Source organism: Lissotriton vulgaris, chromosome 10, assembly GCF_964263255.1.
Source record: "Lissotriton vulgaris chromosome 10, aLisVul1.2, whole genome shotgun sequence".
In the NCBI taxonomy this organism is placed as follows: Eukaryota; Metazoa; Chordata; class Amphibia; order Caudata; family Salamandridae; genus Lissotriton; species Lissotriton vulgaris.
The window spans coordinates 1,032,259,089-1,032,275,726 of NC_141698.1; the positions used below are offsets into that span (position 1 = coordinate 1,032,259,089).

General features: G+C 43.0%; 1 protein-coding gene across 1 annotated transcript in view; it reads left to right on the forward strand.

The window, feature by feature from the left end:
* Positions 1–16,638, forward strand: part of LOC147689264 (collagen alpha-4(VI) chain-like) — a 495,718-nt gene that overhangs the window by 350,290 nt on the left and 128,790 nt on the right. Inside the window, exons 21-24 of the mRNA XM_086942070.1 lie at positions 857–919; positions 15,196–15,261; positions 15,889–15,942; positions 16,063–16,098. Coding sequence (XP_086798196.1) covers positions 857–919; positions 15,196–15,261; positions 15,889–15,942; positions 16,063–16,098 — 219 coding nt within the window. The remainder of the gene's footprint in view (positions 1–856; positions 920–15,195; positions 15,262–15,888; positions 15,943–16,062; positions 16,099–16,638) is intronic.

Genomic DNA, 16,638 nt, shown 5'->3' on the forward strand with positions numbered 1-16,638 from the left:
AGCCTCAGACCTGGGTTTAGTGTCTCGTCACTGAGAGATCATGGCCTCAGATTTATCTCTGGAGACCACAGTGAGCACAGGATTTTGCAAACAGATTGCCACAACACCAGACAGAAACCCTACAGAATGCATCATTTTACATAGTAATTTGTGATTTCAGTATATGTACTCATGAGGTAGAAACAGACAGTGCGCATGGACCCAGGTACGCAGTAATGTGGAACACAAACAACATTTGCAAAAATATCAACATACGGTTTGTTGTGAGTGGATACTGATGGAGCTGTCAGGAAGGGACTGCAACATAAGGGCCTAACATGAAATAAAGAAACACACCTTTTAACTGAGTCACTCCATATGATTGTCAGAAAACCCTCCCCTCCAACTGCAACAAGAAAATCCCACAAAGATATCATTAAAATGAAACTCGTTAACATAGTCAAGTGTTATCAAACAATCAAACATAGTCAAGTGTTATCCTGAATATTATTATAGTTTGGATTGGGCTCTCCTAACAATACAATGGACACCAATTATTTATGTTTTTGACTTCATCAACTCCTTGTCACCTTGAAGAATATAGTTGGGCTTTAAGGCCATGCGTAATACTAACACTTTTTTGTGTTTCAAGGTACTCTAAAATAGAAAGCTTTTTGTATTGTATGTGATAATTTCCTGTAAACTGCATTTTACTGTAAATGTTCTCAATGAAAAACACTTTGTAAAAACGGAATTTACTCTGATCTGTAGTTTTTACAAGAAGCTAAGTATATTGATAGACATTTTCGCTCAACTATATATTGAATGTCGATCCCACTGATTATAATAATCTTTACATTGTGACTTTTCTTTTAAGGGCCGGAAAGGACCCCGTGGATATCCTGGAGAGCGCGGAGAGCCCGGACTGCGGGGAGATGCTGTATGTTTTATGACAATTTTCAATTAACAGATTTAAGTTCCTCTTTAGACATGTGTGCAGATAGGAGGCAGAACCACACCTGATGCAAATAACATTTACACTGGTCTGTGGTTGTTGTTAACACCAATCTAAAGGGACTTATAAAAGGGGGATTGGCTTGCCCCTTTTGCATGTTATTACCATTCATATATCTGTTTGCATAACACTACTTGTGTAGTCAAAGGAGTGTACTTTTCAGCCAGCTTCTAGTTGTTCCTAATTGCTCCTAATGGTTGCTTGTGCTAAAACACGAGCAAGTTGCCTTTACACTCGTCTCATACCTAACAACACTCAGTTCTAAATGACCCTGTCAGTCTCATACATAATGATTCCTCTTCCGGTTCACAAGGTCATCAGAAGGTAAACAGTGTAGCAACCTCCCCTTTCCTTTGTGAGGACTACTAGGAAGTGCGGCTTTTTAAGATGGTAGAGGGATACCACATTAATGTCACAATTGCATTCCTTACTTTTTTATCAGTACAAAAGGGTGAGTGTGCTGTATGATAGTGAAAGTAATGGAGGTATCTGAGTGAATATCACATATTGATAGCCAACCATGACAAAGATTATCGCTGTTAATTAGAGTATCATTGACCGAAACCCTGAAGGTGAGCAAAATGCTGCTTTTTGTGAAAAAGTCCATACCAATGAAAATTGCGATTCTCCTATTAAAATGACCAGAGAATTTGGATTTCATTAAAGACTCGGAGGCTAACATTATGCATACAACTTTTAATGCAGTCCAAGCATAGCCGCATATGTCATTAAGCAAAAAGTTCCAACTTAGAATACATAACAAGTAACAATAGCATGAATCACTAGGCAATCAGCCTCTTTTAAATGTGGAGACAGAAGAAAGGAAAAAGTCCAATAACCTCCAATATAACATCAAACTTGAAGAAGCACGAAGAATACAACGAATACACCATCCTTCTACGATTGGTCCACGAGATCGGGAATCCAGAAGAAACAGAATCAAGGAAGATTATCTGTAAATGGAACAAAGGATGTTACTAAATTCTAATCTAATAGATAATCACTAGAGAAAAACATTCCTGCTAAGAAAATAGTAACAAAGTTAATAAACAAATAAGCATATTAAGATCACCTGTTCCTGTAAAAGAAGAGAACATATCAAGTTATATAATCAACCACCCAGGGAAAGGGTGGGAGGGATAATGTTAGCCTCCAAGTCCATCTCTGGTCATGTTAATAGGAGAATCACAATTTCATTACAAGACAGGAGGCTACCATTATGCATGTTGGTAGTCATGTTAAACAACATCAGACATGTGAGACACAGGTTTGCAATAATGATGAGCAAAGAACCTAGAATTAGACCAATCAGCAGCCTTTAGAATATCATCTAACTTACCACCTGACCAGAAAGACTTACTGGCCATTGCGCCCCTAATAGAATGGGGTTTAAAAACATCCAAATTGATTCCAGCCAGCTTCATGACTATCTTAACCCATCTAGCAATAGAGGAAGAAGAAATTCCTTTGTGGGGTTTAACAAAAGAGATGAGTAATTGAGATACATTCAAAGGGCGAAGACAATTCATTCTCACATCGTATTCTTTCATACATTGAACAACACAGAGTTTAGTGCAACTATCAAATCGTGGATAGAAAATAGAGTTTGACATAGTTTTAGTTCTTCTATGTATTTCAAATTTAACTCCAAACATATCATAAGATCTATAAGAGATATCTAGAGCTTTAACATCAGAGACTCTTCTGCATGAAATTAAGCAAAGAAGAGTAGCTAATTTGATAGAAAGATTATTTCTGCTGAGAAGAGAATTAACTGGCCAAGAACAGAAAAGGTCGAGAATTAAATTAACATCCCATAGAAATTGATATCTCGGTTGAGGAGGTCTTCTAAGTCTCTTTAGTATTCTACAAATAATAGGATTTTTACCTACCGTTTTATTATTAATTAAAGAATGTCCAGCAGAAATAGCAGATCTAAAACAATTGAGGGATCTGTAACTTAAACCTCTATCGAATTGTTCTCCAAGAAAATTAATTATATCAACGATAGGTGCCTCCACGGGATCCAAATCCCTTTCCAAGCACCAACGTGACCAGACTTTCCAAATGTTGTTGTATCGGTAATGTGTTCCAGGGGCCCACAACTCTCCGAGAAGAGTTGAAGCTGTTGACGAAAGTCTTGCGAGATCGTTAGATCTCCTGACACCTTCCAAGCAAGAAGGTTCAAATTCCCTGTTTGAACAAGAGGGTGAATTTGACCGTCTGCGTCTGTGAGAAGATCTATCAGAGGAGGAATTAGGAAGAGAAAATCGTAGGTTAGTTCGAAAGTTGTTGGGAACCACGCTTGGGATGGCCAGAACGGAGTTACTAGGACAATTGAGGAGTGTTCTTGTCTCACTTTCTGAAGTAGTCTCTGGATCATTGCGAATGGAGGGAAGGCATAAGCGTTGATCCCTTTCCAAAATTGGAGAAAGGCATTCACTGCTAGAGCACCAGGATCGGGCATCCAGCTGAAACAGGATACCAATTGGGTAGTTAATCTGCTTGCAAAAAGGTCTATTTGGAAAGGTCCCCAGAAATGATTGAGGGAGTTGAAGACAGAAGTGTTGAGTTTCCAGTCGCTGTAATCCAAAATGAATCTTGAATTCCAATCTGCACAAAGATTGGATTCCCGGGAAGGTATTCTGCTCTGAGCGAGATTTTGTGTTCTAGGCAGAAAAGACAAAGCTTCTTTGCTAGATTGGAGAGGTCTTCTGACTTGGTCCCTCCTAGACGGTTTATGTATGCGACAGCAGACATGTTGTCCATTTTCAATATGACTGATCTTCCTTGAAGAGAGTGTTTGAAGCTCATTAGAGCATAAAGCCCTGCAGTTAATTCTAGATAATTGATTTGGTGCAGGGACTCTTGCTGCGACCAAATTCCTCCAGTGTTCTGGTTCTGTAGACAAGCACCCGAACCATGAAGGCTGGCATCCGAATCTAGAACAAAATCTGGTGTTGAACCAAAGATCGCTCTCCCATTCCAAGCATCTAGGTTGTCTAACCACCAAGTTAGTTCTAAGATAGCATCTGGGTTTAAGGAAATTCGATTTCCATACCAAAGACCTGACCTGAGAGCTCTTGCTTTTATTCTCTGAAGGGCTCGATAATTCAGTGGTCCCGGAAAAATGGCCTGAACGGAAGAGGAAAGAAGGCCTAAAAGTTGGGCTAGTTCTCTTAGGGTGAGATTTTTTTGTTTCAATACATGCCCCTACCCAAAGTCCATAGGAATTCCATGAAATATTTATAGAATGCCGAGTTCTACACACAAAGATCAAAGGGTTTTCAGTGCCTTGAGTATAGCCAGATATTGCAGGCTTTCTGTCACTTTCCTAAAAAAGAATGAAACATGTTTTCTGTTCGACATAAAATGTCAGAAAAGTAGACAACAAAGTAGTAGAAAGTAATAATAATAATAATAATAAAATATGCATTTTATTTAGCTCTTCATAGCACACTGCCGCATTAACTAAGCACATTCAGCTACCTCAAAAGGCTGAGTAAAACTGGTGATCTACAGATCAATATATGTTTCCGGGGCAACTGCTCAATCCACTAACCCATCCTGCCAACTCATTCTTCTAAGGCGTACCCACTATGACATTCTCAATTAAGCACTACACAGAAATTGTAACACTTAAAATAAAATCCACCTTGTGATTTCCATTTTAAATCTGCATCTCGCCCGTCCCTTGGACGCTGCTCAGTGTTGAGTTCTAACCCACCCCACCCCATTTAGTAGGTAGCTGATGCTAATATATAAACACATAATATAGTGATGGAAGGATTTGCAGCCCCTGCTGATCTCTTAGGGCAACATTCCAATCCATCGTTTTTTTTACTTTTGTGCTACTGTAGACATAGACCAGCCATATGCAAATAAGCACCCCAGGAACCGTTTGAACCTACTTAGGTCTCATCAATAAGGGTTACTTACTTACCTATTACACAGTGTGACGCGACCCATGTCTGGGCACAAAGATGAACTGGGATACACCTGAGTAAATACTAATGGCCACAATTAATCCAAGCATTCCACCCACCACTTTTTTGTTTTCCTTTGAGCTAATATATAGTCTTCCCCACTTGTTTGGCATCCAAATTTAGCCACCGCCTCTGTCATGTTCCTCTCCCAGATGCCATGTATTTGTAAATCTCCTTATTCCATGAGTGTCCAATGTCCATTGCAGCACCTTTGAGTGCAATGCAGCCTATCATGGAATCCAAAATCTCCATCGCCGCATTCCTGAGATGTCTGATTTTCCCATCCCAGTCTTATAAGGGTTAACTTTCTGCATCTTTTCATCCAGGTATACATTGCCTGCATGCCCCCTTCTTGTGGTGGCAGATGGCTTTATTGTCCGTTCCCTAGGTAAATGAAATTAACATATCCCTCATCTCTTTCTTTCCTTAGTTAGCATCTACTTCATTAGGTTTCCAATCTACTCTTTCGCATTCTTCCTGCTCACTGTTCAATGATTTCTTGTGCTCACAACCTCCCTCCTCTATGTTTACAATGTTGACGTCTTCCTATTATCCAAGTATTCAATGTTTATATGTTCCATTTACTTAAGTGTTTGCTGACTAAGGGGCATATGTATCAAAAACGATATTTGCGATTCTCAAATTGCGATTTTTAGCAAATGGCAATTAGAGAATCGCAAAATGCAATGTATGTAGGATTTGCAAAAAAATTAGCAAATCCTACATATTCCTTATTTGCAATTCACAAATGAAGATTCAAAAATAAGGAATTCCTTCCCATTCATTCCTTTGGGCTAGGAGGCCCATATAAATGAATGGGAAGATATTCTCAATTTGCGATTCGCAATCAGAGAATCGCAAATTGAGAATGCAATTTCAAGGGTGCCAGTGTGTCAAAAGAACACCCTGTTGCTCCCCTGAAATATGTGTGTGTGCACATGTGGCGTACTTACATGCCTTAAGGTTATGTATGTGCGCCACATGGAGTTTGAAAAATGCAAAAAAGTGCATTTTTCTAAGAAATCGCAAATTACCACCAACTTGAAGTTGGTGTTAATTTGCAATTCCTTAAGGCCAAATGGAACTTTTTCCTTGCATCCTACATTGCATTTAGGAAATCGCAATTTGCGATTCTTTAAATGCAATTGCAAAATAGAAAATCACAAATTTTGCGAGTCTCTAATTTGCAATGCCCTTTTGGGATGATACATCCCAAAAGGCCTTTTCCCGTTCACAAACGAGTCGATTCTCAGAATCGGCCCGTTTGAGAACGGGAACAGGGCTTGATACATATGCCCCTAAGTTTCTTGTCCTTTAGCTATATAATGTGTGCTTGTCCCTTTTCTTTCATGATTTGGATCTACCTACTTCTCGCTACTGCTGCCGAGTGAGGAGATGCGGCGTTCTCCCGATGCTTGACCGATCTGGTTTTGGCGTGTCTCCCGTTACTGCTCTCGATTGACTGGAGCTGAGCTGAATTAAATAGCTGGAGGCCTTCGAGGGGTCCTTTGCACCGTCTTTGTGTCATCTGTGCACCGTCTGGGGCGGCGAGGCTCTGAGGCTGTGAGGCTGCGAAGCTGGAAGGGTTTCGTGGCTGACGCCGCGGTCAGAGACGCGAGCCGAGGGAGAGAGTGGTGAGAGAGGCGGGGAGCCTCCGGTGCTCTCGTTTGCTGCTGAGTCGGACTTCGGTCCCTGGAACTCTCCTGAATTTCCGCGGCTGGTGCAGGAGCACGAACCTGCTGCCCCCGCGGTCGGAAAATACAAGCTGCAGCATTGTGTCATAAAGAGCTGTGAGGGCCGAGGAGAGTGCCGAGGAGAGTCGGGGAAAATCGGCAGGAGGGTTTCCGTGGCTGTTTGCATCCACATCAGTTTTGAGGCGGAATACCTGGTTTAGAGGCGCTAATAGCCTTTGTGAAGCTGCGTTTGGGGAGGAAAAGTAGCAGCGCTCGGAAAGGATGTGAGACACTGGAACTCTCTTTAAGCTCTGGTGTAGTGCGGTGCAGCAGGGGAAGGCGAGAGCTGTGTATATTGGTGAAAAAGTGCTTAAAGTTCAGAGAGACTGTGGATTGGCAGGAAACCTTGCTACATATAACGAAACTTTGTGTCTGGCGTAGTATCCAGAAACTATCTGCTCTGAAGGCTACTTGGAAAAATATAGTAAGTCATTTAAACTTTTGAGTCTATTAAGGCGCAAGCACACTGAAAAACGACCAGAGCCATACCTTGTAGCGCTAGGACGAGGAGAGCGCTCGGAGAGCTACATTATCGCGGACCAGCGGACCAGCCAAAAACACCGGAATCCCGCCACCAGTCGCGCCGCCGCCTAGGGACTACGTTTCCCATCAGGCTTAGCGGCGGCGCGTTCCCCGACGCGGCAAAAGCGCTGGGAGGGGCGCTACAAATTTGTAAGCCCTCGGTGGAGCGGGGGGAGGCGCGAGCGGGACGCCCGGGGCTAAGCCCGAGCAAAGGGCGGGCCCTCTGTGGCCCTCAGAGGCACGAAAAGGCCAGGCTAGGCCACCCCCATGTCATCCATCTGTCGCTAACTAAGGTACTGTACCCAATTTGATATCCCGGTCACCATATTGCATCGCTGTCACGTGCACCGTCACTGCATTGTTACTGACTCCCTGTTGTATTACTGCTTGCAGTACATCTTCATTACAACCCATCTGAGCTGATTTGACCTTAGGGTACCTGCTGTTACTATCTTAACAATGGGGAAAAAACGGGTTCCTGTCCCAGCAGAGTCTGTGAACACCTTAGACTCATATCTCGTGCAAGTAGTTAATGATATTAACAACAAGCGTAGGCAATCTCTCGGGTTGAGCCAATCACCCATTCTGCTGCCAGTAAGTCCCTCGACAAGCGCTTTAAGCTCTGAGACATCAGAACCACCGCTAGAAAACCTTCCAGGTACCCCAGAAAATCTGATTTCTCAAGATCTGGGTTCTGAGGATAAAGTTGATTCTGACCCTCGATCAGACAGACAAGATCTGATAGATCTATCAGATAACACTATCAACGATTCAAATCAGCAGATAGCTGCTACGGAAGCAGTCTTACAATCTCCGCAACCTGCCACAAGGGCTGTTAGAGCTTGCCGAAAATCTGCAGCAAAACGTGGGGGTAAACATCTAAGCAGGAAGAAGGCTGCTACCCCACCCCCTACTCGAGTAAGGAAACAGCTTGATCCCGATACTGATATTGAGCCAAGAAGTACCATCGACGAGGACCTCTTTAACAGAATCCAAGACATGATTGACATTAAAATCAGGACTATAATCAAACCCATGATAGGGAAACTAGATAAGTTAACATCCGAGGTAAAAAAGTTGGGTGTGGCACACAGCAAGCTGGTAGACGAGGTCGAAAATATATCCTCCCTCGTCACAAACTTAATACCCACAAACGTAGAGGTCACCCCGAATGAGAGTAGCTTGCAACCCATTCAGCAAGGGGTGCTACCTCCGCCTCCATCACCCCCATTACCACCATTACCTGCAGCGGGTCAGGTTGCAGATGCTGCAGATCCCCGCATCAGCACATCTGCAGCTATAGCGGGAACACATCAAGTGGACATTTCAGCGCAATTTATCTTGGAAGCCTCGCCGGTCGTCCTAGTGTTGGCAAACGTCCCCGTTTTAACACAAGGCAAAGTAGAGTCCAACCAGGACCTAAAAGACAAAGCGTTACATTGGCTCACTAATAACATGCTCATGACAGAACAAGGTTTTGATAAGCTGGCAGGGGACATTGTTATGTCAAGGAGGGTACCATGGATCGGCAGCAAGCCCAAAAAGTTTCAAGGGGATTGCGTCATCCTAAATTTTGCCAATGCCGAGGTCCTCCCAGACATCTTAAACAATATTTTTCCACCCCAACGACGCAGTGGCTCCATAATTCCTCTTACCCTTAAGTTCTTTTTTGACAAAAATAGGTTTACCACCCTACCTAAACTCCCCAGTTACAGAAGAACCACTAATACTGATAGATGGGAAGGGGGCCCCAGATTTCGACTTCATAACGACTGGTCTCAGCCCATAGCATATAGGGAGCCAGGAAGACTCTATCGCCCAAACGACTTAAACACCAGGCCACCCTTGGTACAAGAGCCAAGAGGAAATGTTTGGGGTTCTGGCATACGGGCCTATGATTATAGCATCAGGGATATTAGGCCAACACAATGGTTGGGAAATGATCAGTTCCCGGTACACCCAATAACTCCACAACCTATGTGGAACTTAGCTCCATTTGGCCAGGCCCAGGTAGCCACTCCTTTTGAGTGGGGATTTGGTACTGGCAATAGATTTGCTCCCTTGTCAGACTTAAATTCCTGCGACTGACTTGAACCAGGAGTAGCTCAAGAACGGGAGGAGCCGATCGATTAATTACCAACAAGTGGTGGTCAGGCATCGCAACTACCAACAGCTGAAAGAGCAGTTGAGAACGTGAAAGAAGATTTAAGGTCACCCACTGACTCCTGCAAGATAATAAGTTGGAACGTGGCGGGCCTAAACACCAAACGTCAGGACCATGCATGGCTAAGTTTCATTTCTAAACATCATATCATCGCCCTGCAAGAAACTTGGGATACATCCAATAACCTTTGGTGGGATGGGTACACCAGTTTTACCAAACCTGCAGTCCCGAGCAGAGCGGGTAGAGCCAAGGGGGGCTTGGTGATCTTGTTCTCACTGGCTCTAAAAGGCAGCTATAGGCAGATCAGCTCTGATTCCGATAACATTTTAATGATTGAGAGGGTGATCAGTAAAGATTGTAAGACATTATATGTCAATTTTTATAACTCTGGGAACAGCGATTACAATGGTCGTAATATCGCTAGTCTAGATAATATTTTAAACATAGTACATCAGGATATCAACCTAGTTTATGAGCTAATTTTATTAGGCTATTTTAATATTCATTTGTGCGAATTAGCCTGCAAGGGTAGTGACGTAAAGGAGGTTGAGGACGCAGCCATACAGGGCCCTCATTTCGAACATTCTGTAGAGGGGCAGGAGCTTGAGGAACTCCTGGCCAACTTTGATCTAAACGAACCTGACTGCGCTCTGAGAACCCCAACTTTTATCGGCACCCTACATGGTACAGTGATTGACTATATTTTTGTCACATGGGGCATTTTAAGCCGGTCTATGGCCTATCGCACTGTACCCACTCACTTCAGTGACCATAACCCAGTTCTTCTTGAAGTGGCCTGGGGGGCCTACATGGGGGCACCTCCAGCAACCGAGAAAGTGGCACAACCCCTGAGGACCGCTGATCAAGATAGACGAGTGAAGTGGGCCAAAGTGATCCCGGAAAACTTCTATAAAAAATGCTTCCCCAAAATCAAAGCTCAAGTTGAGCTCTGTAGAAATCCGGGCAATCAAGGGCATACCATAGTTGCAGCCTACGAGGCAATATGCGTTCAGGTCTCTAAGGATCTCCTGGCCAAACCCACCCCGGGAGCACAAGGCCACAAGCGGTGGTTTGACCATGAATGCTCGAAAGCACACAGAGAATTGCTTGTGGCACTAAAATCTGTCCCCAGGGATAAAGCTGATATTTCAAGAAAAAGGAAGATCTATAAAGCGGCCACAAAAAAACCGCAAAGACGCCATCAAACGCGAAACATGGGACAATCTCCTTTCCGCGGCTGTACTAAAGGACAGTAGGAGATTTTGGGAGATCATGAAGCAGCCCCTATTTGCGGAAGATAACAACGCACCCTTGGACTGTGTGATTACTGATGAAACATGGCTGTCCTTTTTCAAAAACGTATATGGGGGAGCTGATGACGAAGGCACGAATAGGGATCAGCTGCCCAGCAACTACGCACATTCCATTATCTTCAACTCGCAAGAAGTGGAAAAAGCACTCCTGGCAACCACCAAACACAAGGCACCTGGTCCGGATGGAGTCCCGGCCGACTTCTTCATGTTTTCACCTAAACTTTGGCCTGAGGTTATGTCAAATTTGTTTAATGCAGTAAACGGCAACCCAGCCCCTGCCTCATGGGCCATATCCACGATCGTCCCCATTTTCAAAAACAAAGGTCGGAGGGACGATCCCGCATTCTACAGGCCCATATCCCTTTTGGACTCGACCATAAAAATATTGGGCAGAGTTCTGTTAGCCAGATTGAGGGAGAACATCGAGGATTGTGGCGGCCTATCTGACCAGCAATATGGTTTTAGAGAGAGAAAAGGTACCATTGAACAATGTATTAACTTGCACTTACTCATTTCCAAGTATACGGTAGCCAAGGAGGGTTCTGTGTTTCTTGCTTTTATGGACCTTTCATCGGCGTTTGACCTTGTTAATAGATCAAAACTGTGGGCGATCCTGTTGGAGCTGGGCATCGAAGAAGCCTTGGTCTCGTTTATGGCCACTATGCATCAGGAGCTGTTTGCAGCCGTTCGAGTGTCAAACAATGGTAGATGTACCCCACTGTTTAAATCCTTAAAGGGGGTACGGCAAGGCTGCATCTTAGCCCCCACGCTTTTCACCATCTATATCAATGGCCTGGGGGCACATCTGCGCGGCCAGAACGCGGACGTCCCACGCGCAGGTGATGTACAAATCCCGGCACTCCTGTACGCGGACGACGCCGTGTTGATTGCTCGAACTGGTGTTGGCCTTCAGATTCTTTTGGACGCATTTGGCACCTTTATGAATAATTTGGATTTGAAGGTAAATGTCTCAAAATCTCACACAATGGTAATGGGGCGTGAGCGTACCAAAAAAAGGCATAAATCTTTCTTTTGTAGAGGGGTCTCCGTTTCAATGGTAACGACATTCCCATACTTGGGTGTACTATTTGACCAAAAGGGAACATGGGGGCCACAGATAAGAGCTAAAAAGTTGGCGGTAACTAGATCCTCCTCAGCGATCCTGGGTTTCGCAGGCAAGTTGGGAGCTAGGCCCATGGAAGCCCTTTTAAAGATCTATAAGAGCAAGCCAGTGGCCATTGCACTTTACGGTTCACCTTTGTGGGGCTATGTTAATCTTGACCCTATCCAGAGAGCGGAAAACAGATTTATTAGATCCCTTCTCTCCGTACCTCAGTCTACCCCAACCTATTCAATCCATCGAGAGGTGGGTTTACCGTATTTGTCAGATCTATTGAGCTTAGCACCCCTGATCCTATGGTTGAAAATGTGGTTAAATGAAGACCTCCCACTAAATCACAAAATACTGAAGGATGTTTTATCTTTAGATAAACACAGTAGTATTCCATGGATGGCCTATCTAATTAAATCTTTTACTGACCTGGGTCGCCCTGAGCTTTTTTTATGCCCAGACAAAATCAGGGCCCTAGATATAGGTCACATAAAAAAGGCATTCATGGAAAGTAAGGAAGCGCATCGCGAGGATGATGAACTATTGAAGCCATCAGTCAGGTCACATAACCTTTTGGTCAGTGCCCCCTCCATCGCACCTTATCTTATTTTTGTAACCTTTCCCTATCATAGGTTCCTGTTAACCAAGTTCAGGTTCAACCTGATACACTACCATCTTGGTTCATTTAAGGGCTGGCAGAAGCCAGATGAAGCTCCACCTTGTAGATGTGACGACTTCTCGGTGCAGGACACAATGCACTTTGTTATGTTTTGCAGCTTCTTTCATGAGCAGAGGAAAAAATATCTGCTTCCTATTCTAAAAGAAGCGGGCTTCACTCAGGTTCGCCCAGCATTGCTTTATTTACAGCTTTTGTCAAATCCCCGCACTACCTTTTGCATCGCAAATTTCTTAGTAGCTGCAGCTAGGGTGAAAGCTGCTGGTCAAAATTCGCCTTAGCAATTTTTAAGGGTTATTATGCTTGCTTCCTATGAAATAATTTGTATTGTCTTAATTTTGTATATAGTATTTAACATGTATTTGTAGTTCAATGTTTTTATGGAAACGCTGGGTTATGTATGTACATATGTATCCTATGTTATGTTTTATCGTTTTTTGTTTCTTTGTATGACTTGTAATAAGTCGAATAAAGATATCCTGACTGACTGACTGACTGATCTACCTCATTCCTAATGCAAATTGGCTGTATCATTCCCTTTCATAGCCACCTCAATGGCCACATCTTCTTCTTCACAGGTGTATCATACTCACAACACACCTGTGTCTTCATCTCTCTTTGCATGGGTGCTTATTGCCAATGTATCCTTCTTCTCTACGTATGTGGGGCCTGCAGCCACATTTTTCAGGAAGACAAATATGCATCTGTTCCACCCATAGTTTTCAAATGTCAATGTCTCTCTTCCCTGTGTGTTAGATGGCCCTGAGTTTCCCCTTCCCTAGGGGTCTAATGGTCACCTCTCCCCCTCAGACAGCCACATGCTTCTCTTCCATATTTATATGATGGTTTCCTAGATGATTGCTCCCTGTCTCCTCTTGGTGTGTATGACGTCCATGCCAAACCTTTCCAAAAGCGCACAATGTCCACATCTCCTAGCTTTCTAGTAAGCTAATGTCTGCCGATTTTCTGGTGTACAAATTCAGTGACTTCATCTGTGCCCTACTACATGGTATTATTAATTATTATTCTGATCTCAGTTCTTGCCTTTCTGATACACCTGCTCCATTTGTGAACTTCAGGAGCTGTAGTAAACTTGGCCATGTATGTGCATTCACAATGTGACCCTGTCTATCTCTCCTGGACATGCCTCATGAAACTTTACTTGCATCTCCCATTTCTTCCCCTCTCCCTGAGACTCTAAACATATTGTGTTGTGGCTGAAAACATAATCGATGTGTTATCTTGGCAGTCAAGAAACGCTTTTCTAGGTGCCTGAAGTCCATGTCTCCTCTGTGTGTGTTCAGAATATTCTCTGGTTCACCAAATTTCACATTGCTCCTCCAGGCCCCCCTCCAGACACTTTCTTTAGGGTTCCTCATACTACTGAAATTAGGAAATGAAACAAAGAAGGTCAATAAATAGGTCAGGGAATGAAGAAAGGAAAGAAGGATGGGTTGGATGGATGGATGAAAAGGTGGATGGAGGTCTACAAATGTATGATGCCCGCTTTAGATGTTTATTAGTAAAAAACGCTATTTCCTAAGGGGATCTGTAAGTGTTGCAGGGATTCTGCTCATACACAGAACTGTGCACAGAGAAACTCACCTCAGTATCTAGAACAACCTAAACGACTACCATCAGTGCCTCATTAGCTCTTCGTCCTATAGCAAAGGTACCAATGATTAGACAACCCAGAGCATGCGACTTAGGATACACTCAAGAATGGTGGGAATCAAGACACTCTTTTGTTTTATTCTCATACCAGTCCACAACATGGGTAAAAAGAGACGCAATAAAGTTTAAAATTTTTATTTTAACGACGTGCTCTAAGATGCAGTATTGTTGCTAATATAGGCAGGCATAGGATTAAAAATAATACGATCAGCATTGTTACAATTCCATAAAACACAAAAGGAGACATCATATTATAATGATTGTGGAAACAGGTCCTATAGTTCCCTGTATGCCACCCTCCCTAGCTAAGAGCTATGTTTTATATAATATTAGAAGGTCTCTTTGGCTTGAATGGCGAACCCCATACCTCCAAGATCAGCAGAGGTAAATCACATCAGGATCTGCAAAAGCTCTCCCTCTGGAAACGGATTTTCTCCAAGTGCTCAAATCATGCATGCAGTGTAATATTAAAGGCGCCAGAATTTCAGCTAGCTGCAGCTGCTTGCACGTTGTGTCTAGAGCGTGAGCCGATCAGCCCGAACAACACCTAGCATTGTTATGATAACCTTGGAGGCTTCAGCACTCACTGTGCAGACTAAGGTCGATATGTAAGTCTAGGGATATGTAAAACAAGCCATTCTCATGTGAAGAGTTTCACGCAGCCTAACTTACAACAACAGTTACATGTAGTGTTGTGTGCAAAAGCAGCAAAAAGATAAAATGGCGTTTAAACTTCTAATAAGCCTATGCTAACATAGCAATGCGCGCAAGAAGGGCCCTGCCTTCACTACATAATCTCTGGTACTCATTATCAAGCATTAGTTTGCAGTATTTAACATCTGTAACCAATAACCTTTAGTTCAACAGCAAAGTGCATGTCTCTTTATATCAATGTTTATCTATTGTCATGGCGATGTCAAGATGTCATTTGTTGTAGCATTTGCTGTGAATCTACCGAATTAATTTGTGCTGATGTACTGTTGCTTTTCTCATGAACAAACCTACTGACTGTTTCCATTTAGGGAGACCCTGGAACCAACAATAACGTTGAAGGACCAAAGGGACAGAAAGGAAACACCGGACGACTGGTAAATGGAATTCACTCATATATATTAGTGAAAAAGTGCATCTGACTATAAGAAAATCCGAATGTGTAAATCATTTGTATTCAATCACACCATTACCTCCACAAGCACTGACACATATCGCTTTGTACCTTAATTAGGTGAAATGAGAAAGTAGCTAGACCACCATTAGGTGGTAACAGTAGCAGTTTTTTAATTACTCACTTTTTCCAGTGACAATATTTTCCTCTTTTCTACTTCCATTCCACACTTAAACTTCTATATTTAGCAGGGTGCCCCCTACAGAGAGTGTTTACCGCTGTTAATTGCCTTCTCTGCAATTATGGGTCTGAGCTGGATGCAAGGTTTCCTGTAAGACTATGAATAGCGGCCCTATAATTTCACCAACGCAGGCAAAGAAACACCTTTACTAACTCTGGTTGGTTCCCGCCCCTGCTAGTGTAGTTGCACTATGGTAATTTGCTGTAAGAACTACAAAATGGATGGCCCAAAGAATGTAAGCCAAATGAAATATGATTTGCAGGGTAAGGGTTGTATAGTCAAATGCCAATGTTTTGATATAGCAGAGCGACAATGTGATGCCCCGGTACAGTGTTTCCTGAAAGTAAATTGCCTCTCTTCCTTTTCCAGGGGGAGCCTGGCCCTGACGGCATACGCGGAGAGACAGGAGACGAAGGCCCAGATGTAAACATCACAAATTTCTAATTACTATTTTTTCAATATTGATTGTAATAGTCTGTACGATACACTTTTGAACATCATTGGCTATTTCAAATCTGAATTAATGTGTGTTTATAATTCTAGGGTCCCCGAGGCCGAAGAGGTCCTCCAGGACTCAAGGTGAGTGACTTACACAAATGGAACTTCTGATATTCTTATTTTCAGAAGAGAATTGTAGTAACCTGCCTAGATTACTCTTGTTCTAGGAGCAGTGATACTGCAGACTCTGATCCGGACGTAGTAGATCTGATCCATTAAAACACTGAGCAAAATTATATCATTTATTTTGCTTAATGCATGACTTAGCTGCTTGTGATATGGTGTAAGGTATGCCTAAACAGTTTGAGAAAATGCACTTCATCACAGGGGTAATACTCCATTAATATCTAAATGTGTTATCAGGCTACCTCAAGGTTTAAAGGTGCAGGGCTGATCCGTTATAAACAGCATCCCTATTGCAGAAGACCTCAAATGTAAGTTTGATATTCATCACACAAAAACATTTGGGATTGTGGCTAGAACGCCAAAAGCAGCCATCAGCCCAGAGAGTCATGGGCAATTATCACCTAAGAAACCACACAGCCTCCCACTATTCTGAGATTTCACTCCCACCCAAGACCACGATCTGGCCAATATCATGTCTTCCTTTCAAACAAACTT